The following is a 19952-nucleotide window of genomic DNA, read 5'->3' on the forward strand; positions in this document are numbered from 1 at the left end:
AGAATTTTAATATGATTCAAGGTGCTTTGAAGTCTTAGAAAATGGAAACGGTCCTGTAAAAGCACACACCTGCACCCCATACAAGTACAATATACGTACATCTTCAGAGAGATCGCATTTCTTATAAATCTTGTGTAAAATACCAATGCCTTTTAGCATGAAATTAAATGAAATTGGAAGTGATCTGTGATATCTCACAATGATATTACATGTTTTTTGCGCTATGCATAACAATTTGAAGTTAAAAGAACTTGAATACCCCATAATTATAAGAAAAAAATACGCATTTGAGATTTGATAATTTTTCCCAATATAATATGATAAACTATAATGATGAACTTTGAAGAAATAACATGGGTAAATATACATTATTTTATGAAGTAAAATTTCAAAAGACTGTTGATTTTTCTGTCTTTATTTCTATAACACATAAAAATATGTCTAACACAACAAAAGTTTTTTTGTAAAATTACTGAAATTTAGAAAGCATTTAGCTATTAAACAATGTGATTGAATATTTGTAAATGTTTATGAAACCCTGTAACTCTAATAATGCAATTTTCCCAAAAAATTGAGAATAGTTACCCAATACACCAGTATAAAAACATATATAAATATGTGAATATGTATAGACATTTAACATACTAGTATACATGACTGATATACCCTTTTAACGTTTACATCATAAGGATGAGCTTCACCATTGTCTACAAGAGATTCTCCTTAATTCTGGATTTTGATCAATATAATCTAATGATTCCGTGGTCTGTATGTGTAGTCTATTTTTTCTTCTCGCTACTTTTTGGTCTCTTGGTGGCAGACTCATTGCGGGTACTCTTTGGTGTCTTGAGAGGTTTGTTATTTTTCTTTCCTTTCACTCTGGTCTGTGGCCTTGACATTACACTTAATTTTCCTAGAATAAACAGAACATCAGTAATGATTATGACAGTGAAAATTGTTTAAACCTAAAACGTATATACACTAATGAATAGTCTATAAATTGCCACTTCTTCAGGATAAAACATTTCGTTAATCTTTCGATAAACCTCCGTAAAGGTAACCTACACGAAGAGTTTAAATTCCCTTGCCTGATTTCTTTTTTTTCAAATATTAGTCCTGATATATAAATTAAACTTTAAAATTGCAATTCGTTCTTTATCCTGTTACAAATTTGTTTTCAAATAAATTATACTTGATCTCTCAAAGGTACGCTTATATTTACAGCCTCTATTAGGTTTGTCACATTAAAACAGGATGTGATATAACTTATGTAGAACAGATTTATTTATCAGTTTATTGCTTTTTTTAAATTAAAATTTGGCGATGAAAATGTACATCCTGTTTACATAAAGATTTCTCATAGATATCAAAGTAAAGTACACATCCCCTGGTCTAACTTTATAACAGATTTCAGTATCTACATGTATCAAAGATCACATTAAAATACACTTAAAAAGAAGTTCCTCGTCATTGGCTTCAAGATCTGATCTAATTTATCAGAATTTTTCAAAGTTAAAATCATTTCTTTATTTAATATGGGGACAGAGGATGTAATCTTTACCTTATCGGGACACCCTTTACGCATGAACTCCATACAAAAAATGTGTATCAAGATTTGTTTGAACATATTTTTGACTGTTTGGTGAGAGCAATAAAGCGATCTGTTAAAAAATTCTTCAAAATATGGCCGCATTAAGATTTCTTAACGTTTGCAGTTTTTCTGCCAGGGTGTGATGCGAAAACTAAACTATTTTCAATGCACTATCAATTAGTCAAACGTCCTTGGGAAAATCAAAGAGGTAAATGAAATACGATATTATATAAAATAAGATTACAAAGTAATAAGTTTACCAAAGAAAACGAGTCAAATACCTAAACTGTGTTCAACATATGATTTAAGTGTATGGTTTTCATATAAAACAAGCATATATATATATAGAGAGAGAGAGAGAGAGAGAAACGTTATAGATGTGTGTTGAACATATGCCTCATATGTGAATATTTCAGCACATTTCATATGTTGAATATATGTTTCACGTATGGCGAGCTCATGTTTGAAACATGTTGTAAACATAGTGTAAAGTACCGCTACTGTCATAGTTTACATGCTTAATTAATAACTCTAACATTCATTACGCATATGTTAAATATATGCCTTTCACGTGAATACATTTATTTTTTTAACACGTTTTTCACTATGTTCAACATAATAATAATGTTTCGCGTATGGCGAACTTTTATTTGAAAATTATAGTATTGTCAATCACTTTTATTTGGCGAGAATTTTATTTTTGCGTAATTACGCGAGACAGTCTGCTCGGAAAAAAATCATTTCCTTTTTTCGTATATATTATATAAAACAGTAACTAGAAATCGTGAAATTTTTGTCTCCGTCATAAATACCAAATACTGATCTCGCGAAAATAAGATGTCGCGAAAATTTGGTGATCTACAGTAAGCTACGGCTAAACGTTCACATATTTGATATACATGTACATAATGTTTAATATATGCTTTATATGTTGAAAATATGCTGCGATTTTTATACAGTGTAAAATTCACCTTTCGCCTTCTCTATAAATGCTTTCAAGTCATGTCCCTTTAATTTTTTTAAAGTTCAGAGACTCGGTTTCATTTGAAAGGCTACTAACTGTGACCTACAGGGGACTATTTTATAACATTTTACCGCTTATCTCGACAACAAATACCTCGCATGTAAACTGCATGTTTTTTTCATTTCCTTACCCCTACGTCAAGAGATACATTTTGCAATTTTTTCTTCAAATTGCTGATCCAATCCAGCATCCCAATTGATCAAGAAAAAAAACGTTATGTAACTTTATATCATGATATCATATAATATTATAATTTCATTATAATTAAACATTTATTGTGATTCCATGCTGATATAACAAGGTTTTCATGATTATTAGAGGAATCAAAACTGATTCTTTATTTGAAATTCACCTGTAATGGCAGTATAGTGGTATAAAGAAACATTCCCTAGAATTATAGTTACATATGTACCTATATATTTAATTAGTCCTAGGTACTTTTATAGATACATACCAAATAAGTCTGGGTTGACATCCCCAAGATTATTCAGGAGAGAGGTATAGTTGTATTTTCCATCACCAATCTCTGATTAAAAAAAAGAAATGGCATAAGATTAACAGAGAACGATTTAGTAATTAATCCGTGTCTAATCTATTATACTAATTGAACTCATTTTTGTTCCATGGTTAAAAAAGACTTCCTTGAATTAGATTATAAGGAAGTTAATTAATTTGTACTGTTCAATCTACAAATAAAATTGCAATGTCTTGTGCATTATTTATCAGGAACGTGAAAAAAGTGGGCTTCGAGATTATCGCATTTTTATCCTGTTTCGTTTGGGATGCACTTACAGAATTAAAATCACAGCTGCAAATTTTAGATAATTAACAATGAGACAGACGATTAGGTCTGAGTGTCTTTTGTTTACCAAGGAAACAGGCAGATTAACGAGATAAATATTGGTCAACTTTGATAATTCAAAAACCAGCTGGCTGATAGCATTCAGAACAAATGAACCTGATATGGGTAGAAATATTTCAGATTGCTATATAATTAATGGGTGGTTGTAATAATTGAATCCGGATAGAAATGGAATATCCATGGGGACTTCGCGTTGGTATTCTTCTGATTTATTCACTGGTTCCATTATCATGCTTCTGTAAGCTCTTCTTACAAGATAAGGTGAATTTTTAAGGATAAATGCTACATATAATAAACGGTAATCGAGTTCTTCCACCTAACTGACGACTTTTAATTCCCCATTCATGGCCATTTAATGCATTAAATTGTCCTTCTCGCTGTTAATGAACTACTTAATTCGATTAAAGGGAAAACTGCAAAGCAGGTTTCTAATTTTAGGAGTTCTTTGTGAAACAGGTTAAATAGATTCAAGGTTGTATACACATGGCTTTTACGTGAACCAAAAAAGTACATATTTAGCTATTTTAAAAAACGCCATCAAAAGATCGCAGATCGTTCCTTGTCTGAAAATTTAAAAACACTTTCTTAATAAATTATAAAAAGTCGTAAGTACATGTATATTTAAATTGTTGCATGCCTTCATACATATGAAACTTTTCTTGATCGAGGTTGACAGACAGATTGTGATCAGTTTTCACTCTCTTTGTACACTAATTTTTAGTTTACCTCGCCAAGTCACTGGAATAGGTACTATCTATATTAAATACAGTCACATAATCTTTCGGCACTTAAACTTTTGGGACTAAAACTAACTTTCACTTTTACCCATACAAGTGCTTCGCGATTATTGACAACTTATGATGGCCCAACATGCCTTTTCTTACAGATATTATACGTTTCCTGGTCGCTGAGTTTTTGTGAATAGTACTCACTTTCTACGCGTATTAATACATATGTTTCCCTGCCATTAACAACTTCACTTGCGTATTCTTTGGTTCGTGCAGACAAATTCTTTACTTGACCATCCATATCCACCAAATCTATAAGTACTAAAAAGAAACAACTGAATATCAAAAATAGTTTCAAAGAGGGCTCACTGTTCAAGAATTAAGCATCGCCTCCTATTGCGACATGTATACGCAAAGTCTTTTGGCCCTGTCTTACAAAAGAACTTACGACTAAGGTTTAAAAAATTCACACAGTTCTCAAATATCGCCAACTTTATAATTTTGTGAGATTTTACTTACATAAAATTATAGAACTGATTTCTTCATTTTCATAAAAAATCACATTTTAATCACCAAAACGAATAAAATAAATTGCAAAAGTAGATTTTGGTCTAAGTCTTAAGTTCTTTTGTAAAACGTGGCCTTGGGCCACTTTTTACCAGATGAATTTAGATTTGAGAGAGAATGACAAAATAACTGAATATTTCCAATTTCATTTGTCTCCAAAGCTTACGTCATAACACAAGCTTAATATTAGCAATGCCTTTTCTCTCTTATACTTCAATCAATCAAATACAGATATTGAAATAAAACTGATAGATCTGCCAAACTGAAATAATGTACAATATAAAATTATGTTTAGAACTGTCATGATTCTTTGAAGTTGAGGAATTCAAACATTACAAGGACATAACACAGTACACTAACATTCCAGGGTTATGTCATAATTCTTTGAAGTTGTTCAAATCAGATTATCTCATGGAAAACGTTACAAGCAATACAGGCCAATTAAACGCTACCTGTCCTCCTTAAAAACATCCAGTGAAACTTTCAGATCGGAGAAAGCGCATTCAATCAAACCTTGGGGCATTAAAATTGTTATTTATTGTCATATATTGTATAGAAAAGTTCATTAAGCCCTGCTCATACCTCCTTTGTAGCACTTTATACAGCCTAAAGTTCGCAATCTTAAATATTATTACTTTTCGCAACAAGGTATTTCTATTTAATACTTCTGTTTCTCTCATGAAAACTTTTAGTTAATCAACTTGTGATGTATTAAACCCTTTCCAGTTTATTTGTCCCTTCTGTATTGATGATCCCTCGATGGTACACAAGACAGGCTTTTTAATTTCATGTTTCAAGTTTGGCAATTACTTACTCACACATTAATCAAACATTCACAAACCCCTAAATCAAGATTTTTTTGTATAAACTCAACTTTTCCTTTACCCCTCAACCACAATGCTTCTTTGCAAATTTAAAATACCACTTTTGAACTGAATCTGTTCTAACGTACAGAAATAAACTCCCTGGGAGCATACTCATATCAGGGCACATCAATATACATGTTAGAGCGTCGGCACTTAACTCTGACACAATGAAATTCACAAAATGGCCTCTGAACATCCATCCTGCAACTTTAATGGTCATTCCATTGGCCCGGTAAATAATAAATTGCATTTTGGAATACGTTGACGTCTATATGACCTTGGTTAGGATCACAAAATCTCTACCTTTACCTTGAGTTGGTTACGATTCTTTTCATCTGTTTATAGGGTCAAGACACAAATTCAAACGGGTTGACAAATTTAGTAGCAATAAACAAAGTTTGTAAAATTTATAATATTTCTAGATATCAAATGAATGCAAATAAGCTAATTTAAAAAAAAAAAGAGAAATTCTTTTAAGAAGGAAATGTAGACTTCAATGTAAATGAGGCATTGTTGACAATCTGTCCCAATAGGCAACAGCGGAACACATCATGTCAGCAGTTGTACCTTAACTACAGGTGAGGACACAAAATGAATTATGAAACAAATATATATAAACAGTATATTGTACCAGGAATCCTTGAAAGGTTTAACTAAAATAATATACGTGTCAAAAGCAGATATTAAGTCATGATTACTTCTTTTCTTACCTTTCTTAATTACTTGATAATTATTTTAAATCATTACTTACTATCACTATCACAATTGCACTTTTTTCTGATCCACTCAAGCAATGTGTAGCTAGAGCACCAAGGATTAAAAATGGCCTCTTGATTATCTGGAATGAACAATTAATTTAGAAGTTTTGTTAATTGTAAAATAAAATGTTTTGATTTTTACTTATCATTTTCGCCCGTCTGTCTATACCAGTAAAAACATTTGATTTTATAACACTGATAATGAATACGGTAAAAGTTAAATCGATCCGAACAAAAGACTTATTTCTGTGTATTGGCAAGCTAAAACACAGAAAAATTCTTTTCAGTTGATTCTGTTATTGTTTATATTAAGATTATAAACGTCATAGTTGTACTTTGAGAAACATTGAATTGCTCAATGTTTTCTTCGATACAAACTTGGTAAACATCTTCTAGAGCCAGAAAAACCAATTATCTGTTCTATAGTTTTATAGTTTAAATATTTGGGTGGTAAACTCCTTAAAGGGTCTATGAGAGAACATAAATATTGATCAAACCCAGTGCTGCCCTGTTTAAAAATTCGAAATCGATTCTCATTTCAATGGGACAGTGAAATAAAAGTTTAAGTGGACGTTCCCTCTCTCTCTCTCTCTCTTTCTCTCTCTCATTGATTAGCATGCAGCATTATAGCTATAGTATCTCGCAACCCATCTTCAGAGAAAATAATAAAAGATTGGAAATTTATTTCATTTTTCAGAGAAATGGTCGCAGGAAGTAATTACAAAGCAATAAAAATTGGATCAATTTTAGTGAAAATAATTAATCGTATGGGAGAGGCAGAACAAAAGACAAACATGTTTTATTACAAAATAAATGTGACGACCTAAATGTAACCATAAAATGTACACACAGATTCTTGCCGATAAGGAAAAGTTCAGAAAATGCCATTTTCATTAATCAATGAAGCATATTTCTGGAGAGAAAAAAATCTGGGTCCAGAACTCATCAACGATAATCAACTATAAATACTTTACTAAACTTTTTTTATAAACACACGATTTATATACTTTCTATATTAATCTTTATATGAATTCACTATGTGCATGTTTTTCAATCTCAAGACGGTTATTGCTATATAAATTATTTTTTATTTTTTTCGCTTTAATGGATACAGTGCTTTTAATATCATCAAAATTTTAAATTTGTCTCTAAACTTCCATTTGAGAGCATTCCCCCAAAAGTACTTACCCCCGTACTTAACCCTGATAAACGACTGGTCCCCTGTGTCTGTCATCTTGTCATCTGCTTCTCACTCCAACTCCATCATTTAATAAAATTGTCTTTAAGTCTTAAAAAGGTTATGAAAAACGGGAAACTTTCCGTAATTATGACATCTGCTAGTTCTTCCTCTCCTAGTTTTTTCCACCGTAGAATATCACAACACCAACGTAGACTGGTAAAAATGTCCCGTCTAGATCGCTACACAGGAATCAGTTGATAACACAGATCGACTTCTAAATACGATTGTTTGTATCACAAACCCACTTGTTGGTAGGAATGCACAAAGGTCGCGCTACGTTTTGTCATTGGGGTATCAAGTTATTAAGGTTTCTTCACGCCTTGACTTGTTTCTTTAAAATTATTATAATATCTGTCGACGGGGTTTAAATTTTAATTTTTATTTATATGCGCATTGTTTACGCCTCACTGTTGAACGCAACCCTTCACAAAGAGGTTCACTCAGCCCGATAAGTACATTTCGACATGGAAAAGATCCGAATATTAATCGGCTGTCCACATGCAGGAGAAGAAAAGACTTATTGATTATAATACTGCTAAAATATCCCGGCACAAAATCTTACACAACGTAGGAATTTATTGGGACGTTCAACGAAATTTAAATAAAACTTATGACAACACTTTACTCGGTTAAATCCCTTCTGTTCGACTCCGTGCATACAATAATCCCTAATAGGATTAACGCGGTAGTTAGGCACGCGCGAGATTAATGACTGACTAATTAATTTACCACCTTCGATCTTCATTAATAATATTTACTCTAATTATAGATTGTTTGGATAATTAAAATCCACTGCCAAATAGACCTTTAGCACAAATATCATGACAATCAATAAACTTTAATGAGTCATTCATTCAATTTTATTCGAAAGAATTTTCTGCACTCGATGATTCCATCACAACGTACCAACGTGTCAAGTAAATTAAAATAAACAAGCTGTCGATGTCGTGATAATGTTGATGTCCAATATAAAATTCCCAAACTCCAAAAGTAGAGCTAGACAAAATTTTCTTTTTTATTAATATTACAGAACCGCGCAAAAGTGAAAACAAATCTTATCCAACATGGTATAGTAAATTTATTATATTTTTATCACAGTTGGCACTGATATGATTAACATTTCAAACTCATAAAAAAACTTCAAAAAGAAACTTTGAATATCAAAGAGATCGAACCATAATTTGCACAGTCATGAACACGCAAAAACTTGCAAGTACGCTACCTTTACCTTAAAATAAATAGACATATCAAAGATTTCAACGAGTTACAGATTATACATATAATAAGATTTTTTTCTTTACAATTTTTAAACATGTTTCCATTGCAAGCATACAAACATGGGGATTTCATACAAGAAATATAAATAGAAAGGTTTATCTTACCATAAATGGCCAATTATAATATCAAGTTACACATCTTTTAATACAATTACTGTACATAAAAACCGAAATAATAATAATAAAAAATTTTAAAAATTATTTGCCAATACTATCAATTAAATTCCCTTTTCAGTAAATTAAAAATGCTATAAAAAAAACATTCAATATCGCGTGTGCGTGAAAGCTATCGAAACGAACTGCTTTAGTTATTTGAATCGTATATTCTCTAAATTACAAATGGCAAGTTTCAATAACCTTAACGCGGTTTTGCACAATAGAAAATATATGTATATCACACTGGATATCCTGTTTGGCATAAATATAAGTTCTTTATGCATTAGGCAAATACTGACGAAAAACTGGAAGCCGACACTGAGTATCAAATTGAATAAGCACATTATTCCTATGGTATAATACATTGTGATTAAGCGCTAACAACGATTGATTTTATAATTATCATTTTTTTGTGTATTTACCTGTCTGTAGGGGGTGGGGGTGGGGGGCTGAGGTGATTGTCTAAGAATGAATAAAAAAACAGTGTCATGTTTGTTATACATAAAAGTGACCATAGTATTTTTCTAGCTTAAAGGAACGTACAAAAAAATGTTCAACTTTAAAAATACCTAAGATTGGGACTTCTATAATAGAAGGTATAAGAGGTATATCAATTATACAGAGAAAGTTTAAATTCATTTTCTTACATTTACATATTCTCTTTTTCTTCCCTTTATGAATCTGCACTCACCAGTTGCGTTTATTTAAGGAATAACTATCTAATCTTTTGGTTTCATGATGTGACCAATCGATTGGCTTGCGTGATAATTTGCATAAATGCCGAAGGCGTTTATGCATAAAATTATCAAGCAAGCCAATCGATTGATCATTCTGTAACGATGACCTCAAATTGTATCAAAACAAAAAATTACGAGAATTTGAAGACGGGCGCGGTTTGTAGCCAGATAACGGGGATTAAGAAGCACATATACCATCTACATGCATTTTATTTATTTGAAATAAGGTGGATTAATCAGGTCTGCTGATTTTAAATGAAGACGTCATTGATCTTTACTACCAGAGGTAAAACACATCTACAAAACAGCTTCAGCGCAAGGGCATATATTTAATTTTGCATAAATAATGTATATCGCTGCACAAATCCTATGCACTTTCCCATTTGATAAGTAGTATTTGAGAAAATTTAAAAAGGACTGCGAATTTTTACCCTGTTTCAACTCAAAAGCTTTACAAATAGTCGATATTTGTGTGGTTTACACGTCACGGGTACCAATTGTATATATTAGAAAATATTTACATTTCCAATGTCTTTGTCCGAGATAAAATTACAAATTGTAAAAATACTTTATTTCTACATAAATCTACTGGTTCATCGATAGGCGCGGTTAAAAAAAAAATCACGTGCGGGGCGGGACAAATAGAGACAGAAGCGGGGCTATTAACACGGGAATTTGTAGAATCAGGAGCATGTAAATATAAGGAATAACTGTCAGATTTTTTGGATTCATGACGATGATCAATCGATTGGCTTGCGTGATAATTTTATGCATAAACGCCTTCGGCGTTTATGCAAATTATCACGCAAGCCACTCGATTGATCACATCATGAATCCAAAAAATTAGACAGTTATTCCTTAAATAAGTTTCAACCTTCTCTGTATAATAGGTATAGGCCTTATAAATTTTTATCAGTTCATCTGCATAGAAACGCTTATATATAGCCTTAACTCACTTGCAACGGCATTAAGCACCATTTATAAAAAACAAAAATGCCTAAAATAAAAAAAAAATAATCATGTATGTGATGTGTATGAAAATTACTATTTGGATGTTAATTAAATCCATTCATAACTTCGATCTCCAAAAATTACCGAAAGTAGTTCATTGAGCAAAATCTTAATAACTACCTCCAGTAGTCCATTAGTTGATATCAGCGGTGATGATGTTTGATTCTGTAAGCAGCGCCACCACCAGAAAGATGATATACAGTACAATAAGACTTATACCGTATGGACGAGACATTCGGAACTTGGACAGAGGTACTACTATCAAAGACGTCAATAGACTCAGCGCCAAAAACCCCGCCAAAACGTACTCCTCCAAGGTGATTGAGAGCTACAAAAAACATTGTATATTTGTGACGCGATAACTCAACAGTTTTCAGCAAAATGTTTTCAAATTTTGTACCTAAGTACTTTATTATAAGAGCAAGATTGATAAATTTTTGGGTCATATCACTTTGTCTATCTGTCTGTACATATTTTTGAATGGTGCCTATAGATCTTGATTTTATAGAAGTTTTTACATCCAAGGGTCCGTTTACAGGTATGGTCATGTTGGACCTTCAAAAGGCTATTGATACTATTGACTGATTCTAATCTTTCTTATCAAATAGAAAACAGTTTTTACAATTAGAAAATATTATATCAGACCCGGGTATAGTAAAGTGTGGGGTACTGCAAGGCAGTAGTTTAGGCCCTCTACTATTTTTATTCAATGACATTGATATTGAATCCAGTATTGATCCTGACTGCAAACTTATTTTATATGCTGATGATAGTGCAATCTTATTTTCTCATAAAAATGAAGATTTTATTTCAGAAAAACTTGGTACTGTTTTAAAACAATGTTAATATTGGCTTATAGGAAAGAATGTATTTTATTTGGATCAAGGAATTAAAGAAGCTTGCACGTATTCAAGACTTTCACATTGAGTCTCATGGACATGCAATGCAATCTATAAAAAAAGTTAAGTACCTAGGAATTTTTATTGATCAATTTTTGATTGGAGAATTTATCAATGAGTCCAATGTACAAAATGTCAACAGGTTACATTTTTTATACAGACAAGCTCGTTTTTTTTGGATATTAAGGGTAAGATGTTATGATGTTCTGCTCTTATACAATGTCATTCAGACATTTGAAACATAAACATTAACAATAACAGAGCTCGTGGCCTGTTTACAAAACAGTTCACGTTCCACCGGGTGTGTTCAATTTGTTAAACTCTGCACACATCACTGAACACGGACTGACCATACTGGTGAGTTGGTTTTGCTTTCTCGCATTTCTATTCTGAATTTTCTGGATTGTAGTTTTAATATTTTTCATTAATACACAATCTTTTCTCATGTTTTACTCATATAAAATTAAACATATATTATTAATAAAATACAATGTTTTAGTTGTAAACCCCTTTGAAATTGTTGAAAAAAATAAGCATTTTTGTGGTTTTTTGTCTGTAAACATATGTTCCTCCCCGTGAAACACAAAAAGCTTTGGTATGAAATTGTGAAATGACAGTCCATATTACCTGTAAAAAGGAATTTTTGTTTCACGGGGGGGGGGGGGGGGGGGGAGAGATGTTTTAAAAATATTTTCCGTTTTCCGTTGATTTCTATAGTGAAAAACAAGTTTTACCAAAATTATAGAGTTATCTCTCTTTGTTTTCCCAAAGAAGTAATGTTTTATGAAAATTCATAAAAATATCTATATAGATATGAAAAAAATCATTCAAATGTATTAACTTCTGAAAATTGACTTTGAGGTAGGCGGGAGAACAATACTATCGTTCGCAGTTCTTTGGATCGCATTCGGTCGCGTCTGAATAGTGTGCATGTCCACTATTTTGAGGAGACTTGATGCGACCATTAAAACGCACGCAACGAATGCGAGACATCGTGCAACGTATGCGAGAGCTCGTGCGAAGCTGAAACATTCCGATCGCAAAGTGGTGTAAAGTGCCCGTGCGCCAATTGTGAAAGGGCATTAAATTAATATATTGACACCAGACATTGTTTCCAAAATTGAAAGACATCATGCCCGTATAACGCGGGGGGGGGGGGGGGGGGCACTTTTTTTCTGAGTACAGTATTCTTCATTTCTTGTTATAAGGTCGAGCACAGGCAAATTCCAGGATTGGGAAATTTTTATTTCCTTGTCAGTTTATTTTGGGAACTTAATTGACCCCTCCTGGACAGTTAAGGTTTTTTTTTGCGTGTCAGAATTTTTTATTGGGGGGTGTGGGGGGGGGGGGGTGCCTGCCTCCCCCTTTTTGAAACCGTTACTACGGGCCTGGACATGACCAAGAATTGTTGTGCAATATAGTTTAATTAACAGTATAAGAAAAGTTTCCCTGAAAGAATATAGTAATCATACTGCTCGATGATATCATTCACTGTCAAAGCAATGAAAACCCAACGAGGATTCGATAAAGTGATGATAGAATGGGATTTGTAAGATTTAAGAGCGAATTCAAATTAAAGAATCTCTCAATTTACACGTGGAGAATCGATTCGTAAAAAAAATCAAGCGTATGAATGATGTAAACTTCGTTCTGCCATATATCTTCATTCTTTGCGTTTTATTTCTCAATATGGGATCAAATAGATCTACCGATGAATGAAATCCAAATAGCATTGCAGAACACTTCTGCATGCTTTTCTCCTGATGAAAAACACTTGAACAACGTTCGACAAAAACTGGTGTTGTTGATCTTCTCTGGTTTGAGAAGGAAAAGTAGCAGTACCAGAAGCAAAAGAGAAAGATATGACTGACTAGAAAGACGGAAGAAAGTATTAATCATTGAAACTAGACCAAATTAAGATACATGTAAAGAACACACAATACCCATTGATTTAACTGGAAAAAAAGTATACGTAAACTGTTTAAACAGATTAATCTTTTTAACAACGTTCCGACAATGGTTTATCATTAGGAAGGAGGGGAGAGTTTCAGGTAAATTTATATGCAACCGCTGGATTGAGTGGATTGAAAAAGCTACAAAAACTTTTGAAAATTTCCTAAGAAAGAGTCACTGAAAGATATTGAATATGAGAAGGAGATAAATGCAATTTTACCTTTGGTATCTAAAATTCTTTCAGCTAGTTGCAAATCCAATTTTTCTATACTTTGAGTGATTGTTCGATTCCTTTACACGAATACACAAATTAATGATAGTGTCGCCTGGTGGAAGCATACGATGGAGAGTAAATGGAAAGACGGTTGATATCACAGGCACTTGGGGTATGGACCCCCCCCCCCCCTTCCATTTTTTTTTCTTTTTAAATCTGGGGTCGAGTCACCTTTTTCCTATTTTTGTATTCTTATACTCTGTATGTTATCAATAATGTAACTCTTTTGTTTCTATAAGCTGTTTTTAAATATATCGTTTTCGACTGATACATAAAAAGAGAGAAGGCTTGCAACTCTTTTCTCATCGTCTGCCTCACCTCGCTTAAACTTCGCCTGATTATTTATCGAAAGAATAAGAAAACATGGAATATGCATACATCAATAAATTCCTTATACATTCTTCTTCCTATTCATATTTCCATTTAATTTTTATGTGCCCCCGATTTGTAAATATTTCGATTAAATGACCTGCATCTAGGGTATATTTTGTTGATGTGCACCAGCTGGGACGGAAGTGTCCGGTATTTTCGGGTATCATCATTACGTGTAATGTCATTCGGAACATTAAATGCGAGAAGGAATAAATCCCGAATTTTCTCTTCATATAAACATGTAACCGTATCGGTAAGTTCTGTGAATAACAAGATAACTTTAACTAGCAAATTCTGACGGATGAAGATTAACTTTTAACAGACGACCTAGACAACCAAATTTCACAATATTGTTATTGCAAAGCCTGGAATTTTTTTTTAATGCAGAACATTTATAAAGTTAGAGTTACCGTTATTGCACTTCCGTCCCTTACCGTTATTGCACTTCCGTCCCAGCTGGTGCACATCAACAAAATATATCCTAGATGCAGGTCATGATTTGAACAAACTTGAATGTACACTATCTAAGAATGCTTCCATATAAATATGACCAATCATGGCTTTGCTGTTCTTAAGAAATAGTTTTTTTTAAAGATTTTTACTATGTGTTCCTATGTAAAACTTTGATCGCCCATTGTGGCCCCCCCCCCCCTACCCCTGAGGGTCATGATTTGAACAAATTTAAATGTACACTATCTGAGGATGCTTCCATGTAAATATGACCAATCATGGCTTTGCTGTTCTTGAGAAGAAGATTTTTAAAGATTTCTACTATGTGTTCCTATGTAAAACTTTGATCGCCCATTGTGGCCCCACCCGACCCCCGGGGGTCATGAATTGAACAAACTTGAATCTACACTACCTGAGGATGCTACCATATAAATATGACCAATTATGGCTTTGTTGTTCTTGGGAAGAAGATTTCTTAAGATTTTTCCTATATATTCCTATGTAAAACTTTGATCGCCCATTGTAGCCCCACCCGACCCCCGGGGGTCATGATTTGTACAAACTTGAATATACACTATCTAAGGATGCTTCCATGTAAATATGACCAATTATGGCTTTGCTGTTCTTGAGAAGAAGATTTTTAAAGATTTTCCCTATATATTCCTATGTAAAACTTTGATCGCCCATTGTGGCCCCACCTGACCCCCGGGGGTCATGATTTGAACAAACTTGAATCTACACTACTTGAGGATGCTTCCATGTTAATATGACCAATTATGGCTTTGCTGTTCTTGAGAAGAAGATTTTTAAAGATTTTTCCTATATATTCCTATGTAAAACTTTGATCGGCCATTGTGGCCCCACCCGACCCCTGGGGGTCATGATTCGAACAAACTTGAATCTACACTAGCTAAGGATGCTTCCACATAAGTTTCATATTTTCAAGCACAGTGGTTCTTGAGAAGAAGATTTTTTAATGATGCCATTAATTTTTCATGAATTCCTAATTATCTCCCCTTGGAAGAAGGCGTGGCCCTTCATTTGAACAAACTTGAATCCCCTTTACCCAAGGATACTTTGTGGCAAGTTTGGCCCAGTGGTTCTGGAGAAGAAGATGAAAATGTGAAAAGTTTACGACGACGACGACGACAGACAACGGACAAATTTTTATCAGAAAAGCTCACTTGAGCCTTTGGCTCAGGTGAGCTAAAAAGGTACCTGCTCCAGTGCCTGGTAGAAATAAAAGCTTTTGAAGTAAGAAAATACCTTTACGTGTGCTGGAGACCCGACTTCACCAATGTGTTTAAAGTGTCCCATTATCAAGTGGTTCTAGATCGTGTTTTTGGAGAAGTTGCTTACATAACCAGAAGTCTCTGACGAGACTGTAGCTCTACTGGTTGTACTTATAAAGGAAGATAAAAGTAGTACTTGGACCTGAAACTCTGCAACAGCAATAAATAGAATAATGATCCTTGGTTTAGTCTCTTTTTGTGGCAAGATTTATTGCAATCAGACTAAAACTGTAGGAGGAGCCTTTTAAACAATTTTACAGAAATTTCGATTTAAGTAACCATGGCAATATCAGTCAACAAAATCAAAAAACAATAATGACAATTATGCATCTTGGTGTAGTCTACTTGTATGCCAAGTTATACTGAAATCAGACAAAAAGTGTAGGAGGAGTAGCACTTCGAAAGTATTTCCAGAAAATTTCTACTTTAAGTAACCATGGCAACACCATTCATCGAAATCCAAAACTGATAAAAAGAGTTATGTATCTTAGTGTAGTCTACTTGTGTGCCAAGTTATACTGAAATCTGACCAAAACTGTAGGAGGAGTAGTGTTTTGAAAGTATTTCACAGAAATTTCTATTTTTAGTAACCATGGCAACACGTTCATTGAAATCAAAAACCGATATATAGAATTAGATATCTTAGTATGGTCTACTTGTGTGCCAAGTTATATTGAAATCAGATCAAAACTGTAGGAGGAGTAGCATTTTGAAAGTTTTTCACAGAAATTTCTATTTTTAGTAACCATGGCATCACTGTTCATTGAAATCAAAAATCGATAAAAAGAATTATGTATCTTAGTATGGTCTACTTGTGTGCCAAGTTGCATTGAAATCAGATCAAAACTGTAGGAGGAGTAGCATTTTGAAAGTTTTTCACAGAAATTTCTATTTTTAGTAACCATGGCAACACCATTCATTGAAATCAAAAACTGAAATATAAAATTATGTATTTTAGTATGGTCTACTTGTGTGCCAAGTTATACTGAAATCAGACAAAAACTGTAGGAGGAGTAGCGTTTTGAAAAATTGTTTACAGACGGACAGACAGACGGACAGATGAGGACACCTTACTATCGCATAAGCTCTTCTGGTCTCTGACCAGTAGAGCTAAAAATGCACTGAAAATCCAAAACGTCCAAGTTCCCTGTCAATTCTTTGGCAGATAATAGGAGTTACAAAAGCAAGAGTGCACCAAGGCAGAGTGTTTGATAGAATTTTCTTCCACATCTGTGCATTATGGAAACTGCATTAACAAAAGTTTTACTGGACCTGTTATCAAAACCCCTATAGAATTGGTAGGAAACCTTCATCGGTTTATCAGCTTCAAAATGAGAAAGTACAGAAGCAATGGTGTATTTATGTTGCACAGAAAATGGTCAAAGCATTCAATCAGAGGGGTCTCAAACTGCTAGTTGTTGAAGGAGCACAGCCATTCAAATGAGATATCAGACCAATTGTGGAAGAGGTCCAAAACCTATGTCATCAAAATGGAATCTAGCAATGTGTTCTGTCTTTGTTGAGCAATCACATAATTTTAAAGGACAAGATGTTGATAATCTATCAATTACAAAAGAATATATGGCATCTCATGGAAAAAAACACAGAAGAGTTGTAAAAGCTTTCAGCACAATCAACATGAATCCCATTGGACAGCTGCATATAAGGAAAGGTGCTCTGAAGATGGCAAAAGAAATCAAACTGTGCATACCACATCCACAGGTACCAATCTTGGAATTCAATTGCTATTATCTGTAAAGTTCAGAGAGAGATCTGTCTGAAGGCAATACATTACTACTGAAGATAAGTCGAGAGGAAAAAAGTAACCGAGATTAAACTACAGGACATAATATTCGCAGTTTCCAAAGACATCCATATTATTATCATGGAACATATGGCAAATTCAATGGTAGACGTTAATCAGTACAATATAACTTATACAACATAAATTAAAGAAACAACAATAGATACTCAAGAACAGCAGAAAAAGATTGATTGATTGATTGTATGTTGTTTAACGTCCCTCTCGAGAATTTTTCACTCATATGGAGACGCCATCACTTGCCGGTGGAGAGCTGCAAATTTTGTCCTATACTCGGCACTTACGGCCATTGAGCAGTGAGGGATCTTTTTCGTGCCAGCACCTACTGCGACACGGGGCCTCGGTTTATACGGTCTCATCCGAAGGACCGGTCTCCACGTCCCACAATGGGATTCGAACCCGCGACGTAAGGATCAACTCCTTACTTCGCGACTCTAGAGCAGACACTCTAACCACTGCGCCATGTGGGCGACAGCAGAAAAAAAGTCACACAAAATAACAGAAAATGTGGATGTTTCCAGTGAGTCAGAAAGTGTAGATAAGATTTTAACTTTTTTCATTAAATAACAATTATCCCCGAGGACACACCTACATGTAATTGTTTCTGACTGACCATGGAAGATACAGACTGTTTTATCAATCTAATGCAGGCAGATATTCAAGCAAATGCAAAGGGACTTTGGAAGTGGAGAGACTCACATTAGCTTCAGAAGAGGAATTAGTCAAGTTCACAGATGCAGAAGTGACAGTTCTGACGAAATACTTTGAAACTTCATGTGAACAGAGACATAAAAAGGTAGAGGAACTTTCCAGCATGTGCATGTGGTTTATCGGCTTCCACACAGATCATGAAAATGGGTCTCGGCACACTGTGAAGGTACGTGAAGTAATATTACTGTACCAACAATGTTTCAAAAACTTCTTGGGGAAAAAGGTCCCAATGTCTATTTATAATGTTCCTTAGATGGAGTTAATTTGGCTATAGAAATTGGTTAAATGGAAAAAAAAGTCCATTCAAGTGTTTGCACTAAGACTTTCAAGTTTCAAGACATTTGGTACTACCACCTGGAATGCAGTCTTGTTCATGCTCAACTGGAAGCAAGCTACATCAATTCTTCATACCAACTGACAAGGACACCTAAAAAATCTGCAAGGTTTGACAAATCAAAGTAAGGCTGAATGTAGCATGTAACAAGGAAACCCTACAAACTCAAGTAATGGTAGAGGATATACCTGATCCAAAGTCTGCTATACATATTTCGACTCAGATGTAGAAGGAATCCTGCTAAAACAGAATGGATATGTTAGGCAGCAACACTTTGTAAAGCAATAAGGAGCTGGCTGCAAGCAGAGGATAAGCCCAGGATATTGGTGATAGATGACATCATGGCATTAGGGAAATACAGATCATAGACCATGTATATTAAAGGCTGGCCAGTTTAATTACTGGAAACATTTTTACAAACATTAATGCCAAGACCACCTTTTCTTATTTGATAAAGATAGGGACTTATAATTTATGTGGAAATTTTCTCCATAATGGGAACTAGAGACTTTCTTTCCTGAAGTACTCAACCAAGATAAATGTGGAACATACGGAACCCTGACAGTAAATGACATTGCTCATTTTTATATGGCTGTCAATTGAACAAATACACATTTCACTATATAATGGTATGTTAAAATCAGATACTTTTCAAGAACTGTTATGGGTTTCCACTATTCTGAAAAAGAAATTCCTAGGGCATTTTTGCTTTAAGAAGGCCACATGTAAACCATAAAGTTTCATAAAATTAGAGAAGAGAGATCATGATAGTTACCACAATTAAATGGATGCATTTACAACATTTTGCTTAGTTATAATAAGCTTTACATCAAGAGTTATGTTAGGGAAAACTTGTACATAATATAAATTCTCCATGTTACAACTCTCCATTCCCAAAAGATAATGGAGCTTTCAAAAAAGAATTGACATCATAAGTAGATTTCAATATCAAAGTTTAAACTTACGTCATAGTCTCCATTCTTTACAGTGGCTATTGTAAAAGGAATCCCTATACCTAAAAGTAAATC

General features: G+C 33.7%; 2 protein-coding genes across 2 annotated transcripts in view; both read right to left on the bottom strand.

Annotated features, from left to right (window-relative positions):
* Positions 1–399: 399 nt before the first annotated feature.
* LOC133205156 (uncharacterized) lies at positions 400–8459 on the bottom strand. The gene is made up of 5 exons (XM_061340901.1): positions 7585–8459; positions 6390–6476; positions 4410–4526; positions 3070–3141; positions 400–913 (listed from the first exon to the last, which is right to left on the bottom strand). Exons 1-5 carry the CDS (start codon positions 7628–7630, stop codon positions 780–782), a joined length of 456 nt encoding a protein of 151 aa, XP_061196885.1. The 5' UTR covers positions 7631–8459; the 3' UTR covers positions 400–779.
* Positions 8460–8697: 238 nt separating this feature from the next.
* The window catches only part of LOC133205155 (mitochondrial sodium/calcium exchanger protein-like), a 48260-nt gene continuing 37005 nt past the window's right edge, over positions 8698–19952 (bottom strand). The window contains exons 15-16 of the mRNA XM_061340900.1: positions 19890–19951; positions 8698–11145 (exon numbers count right to left, since the gene is read on the bottom strand). Coding sequence (XP_061196884.1) covers positions 10951–11145; positions 19890–19951 — 257 coding nt within the window. The 3' untranslated portion in view covers positions 8698–10950. The remainder of the gene's footprint in view (positions 11146–19889; position 19952) is intronic.

The sequence above is a fragment of the Saccostrea echinata genome, unplaced genomic scaffold, assembly GCF_033153115.1.
Source record: "Saccostrea echinata isolate AGI-Se365-2 ecotype Australia unplaced genomic scaffold, CSIRO_AGI_Sech_v1 ptg000054l, whole genome shotgun sequence".
NCBI lineage: Eukaryota > Metazoa > Mollusca > Bivalvia > Ostreida > Ostreidae > Saccostrea > Saccostrea echinata.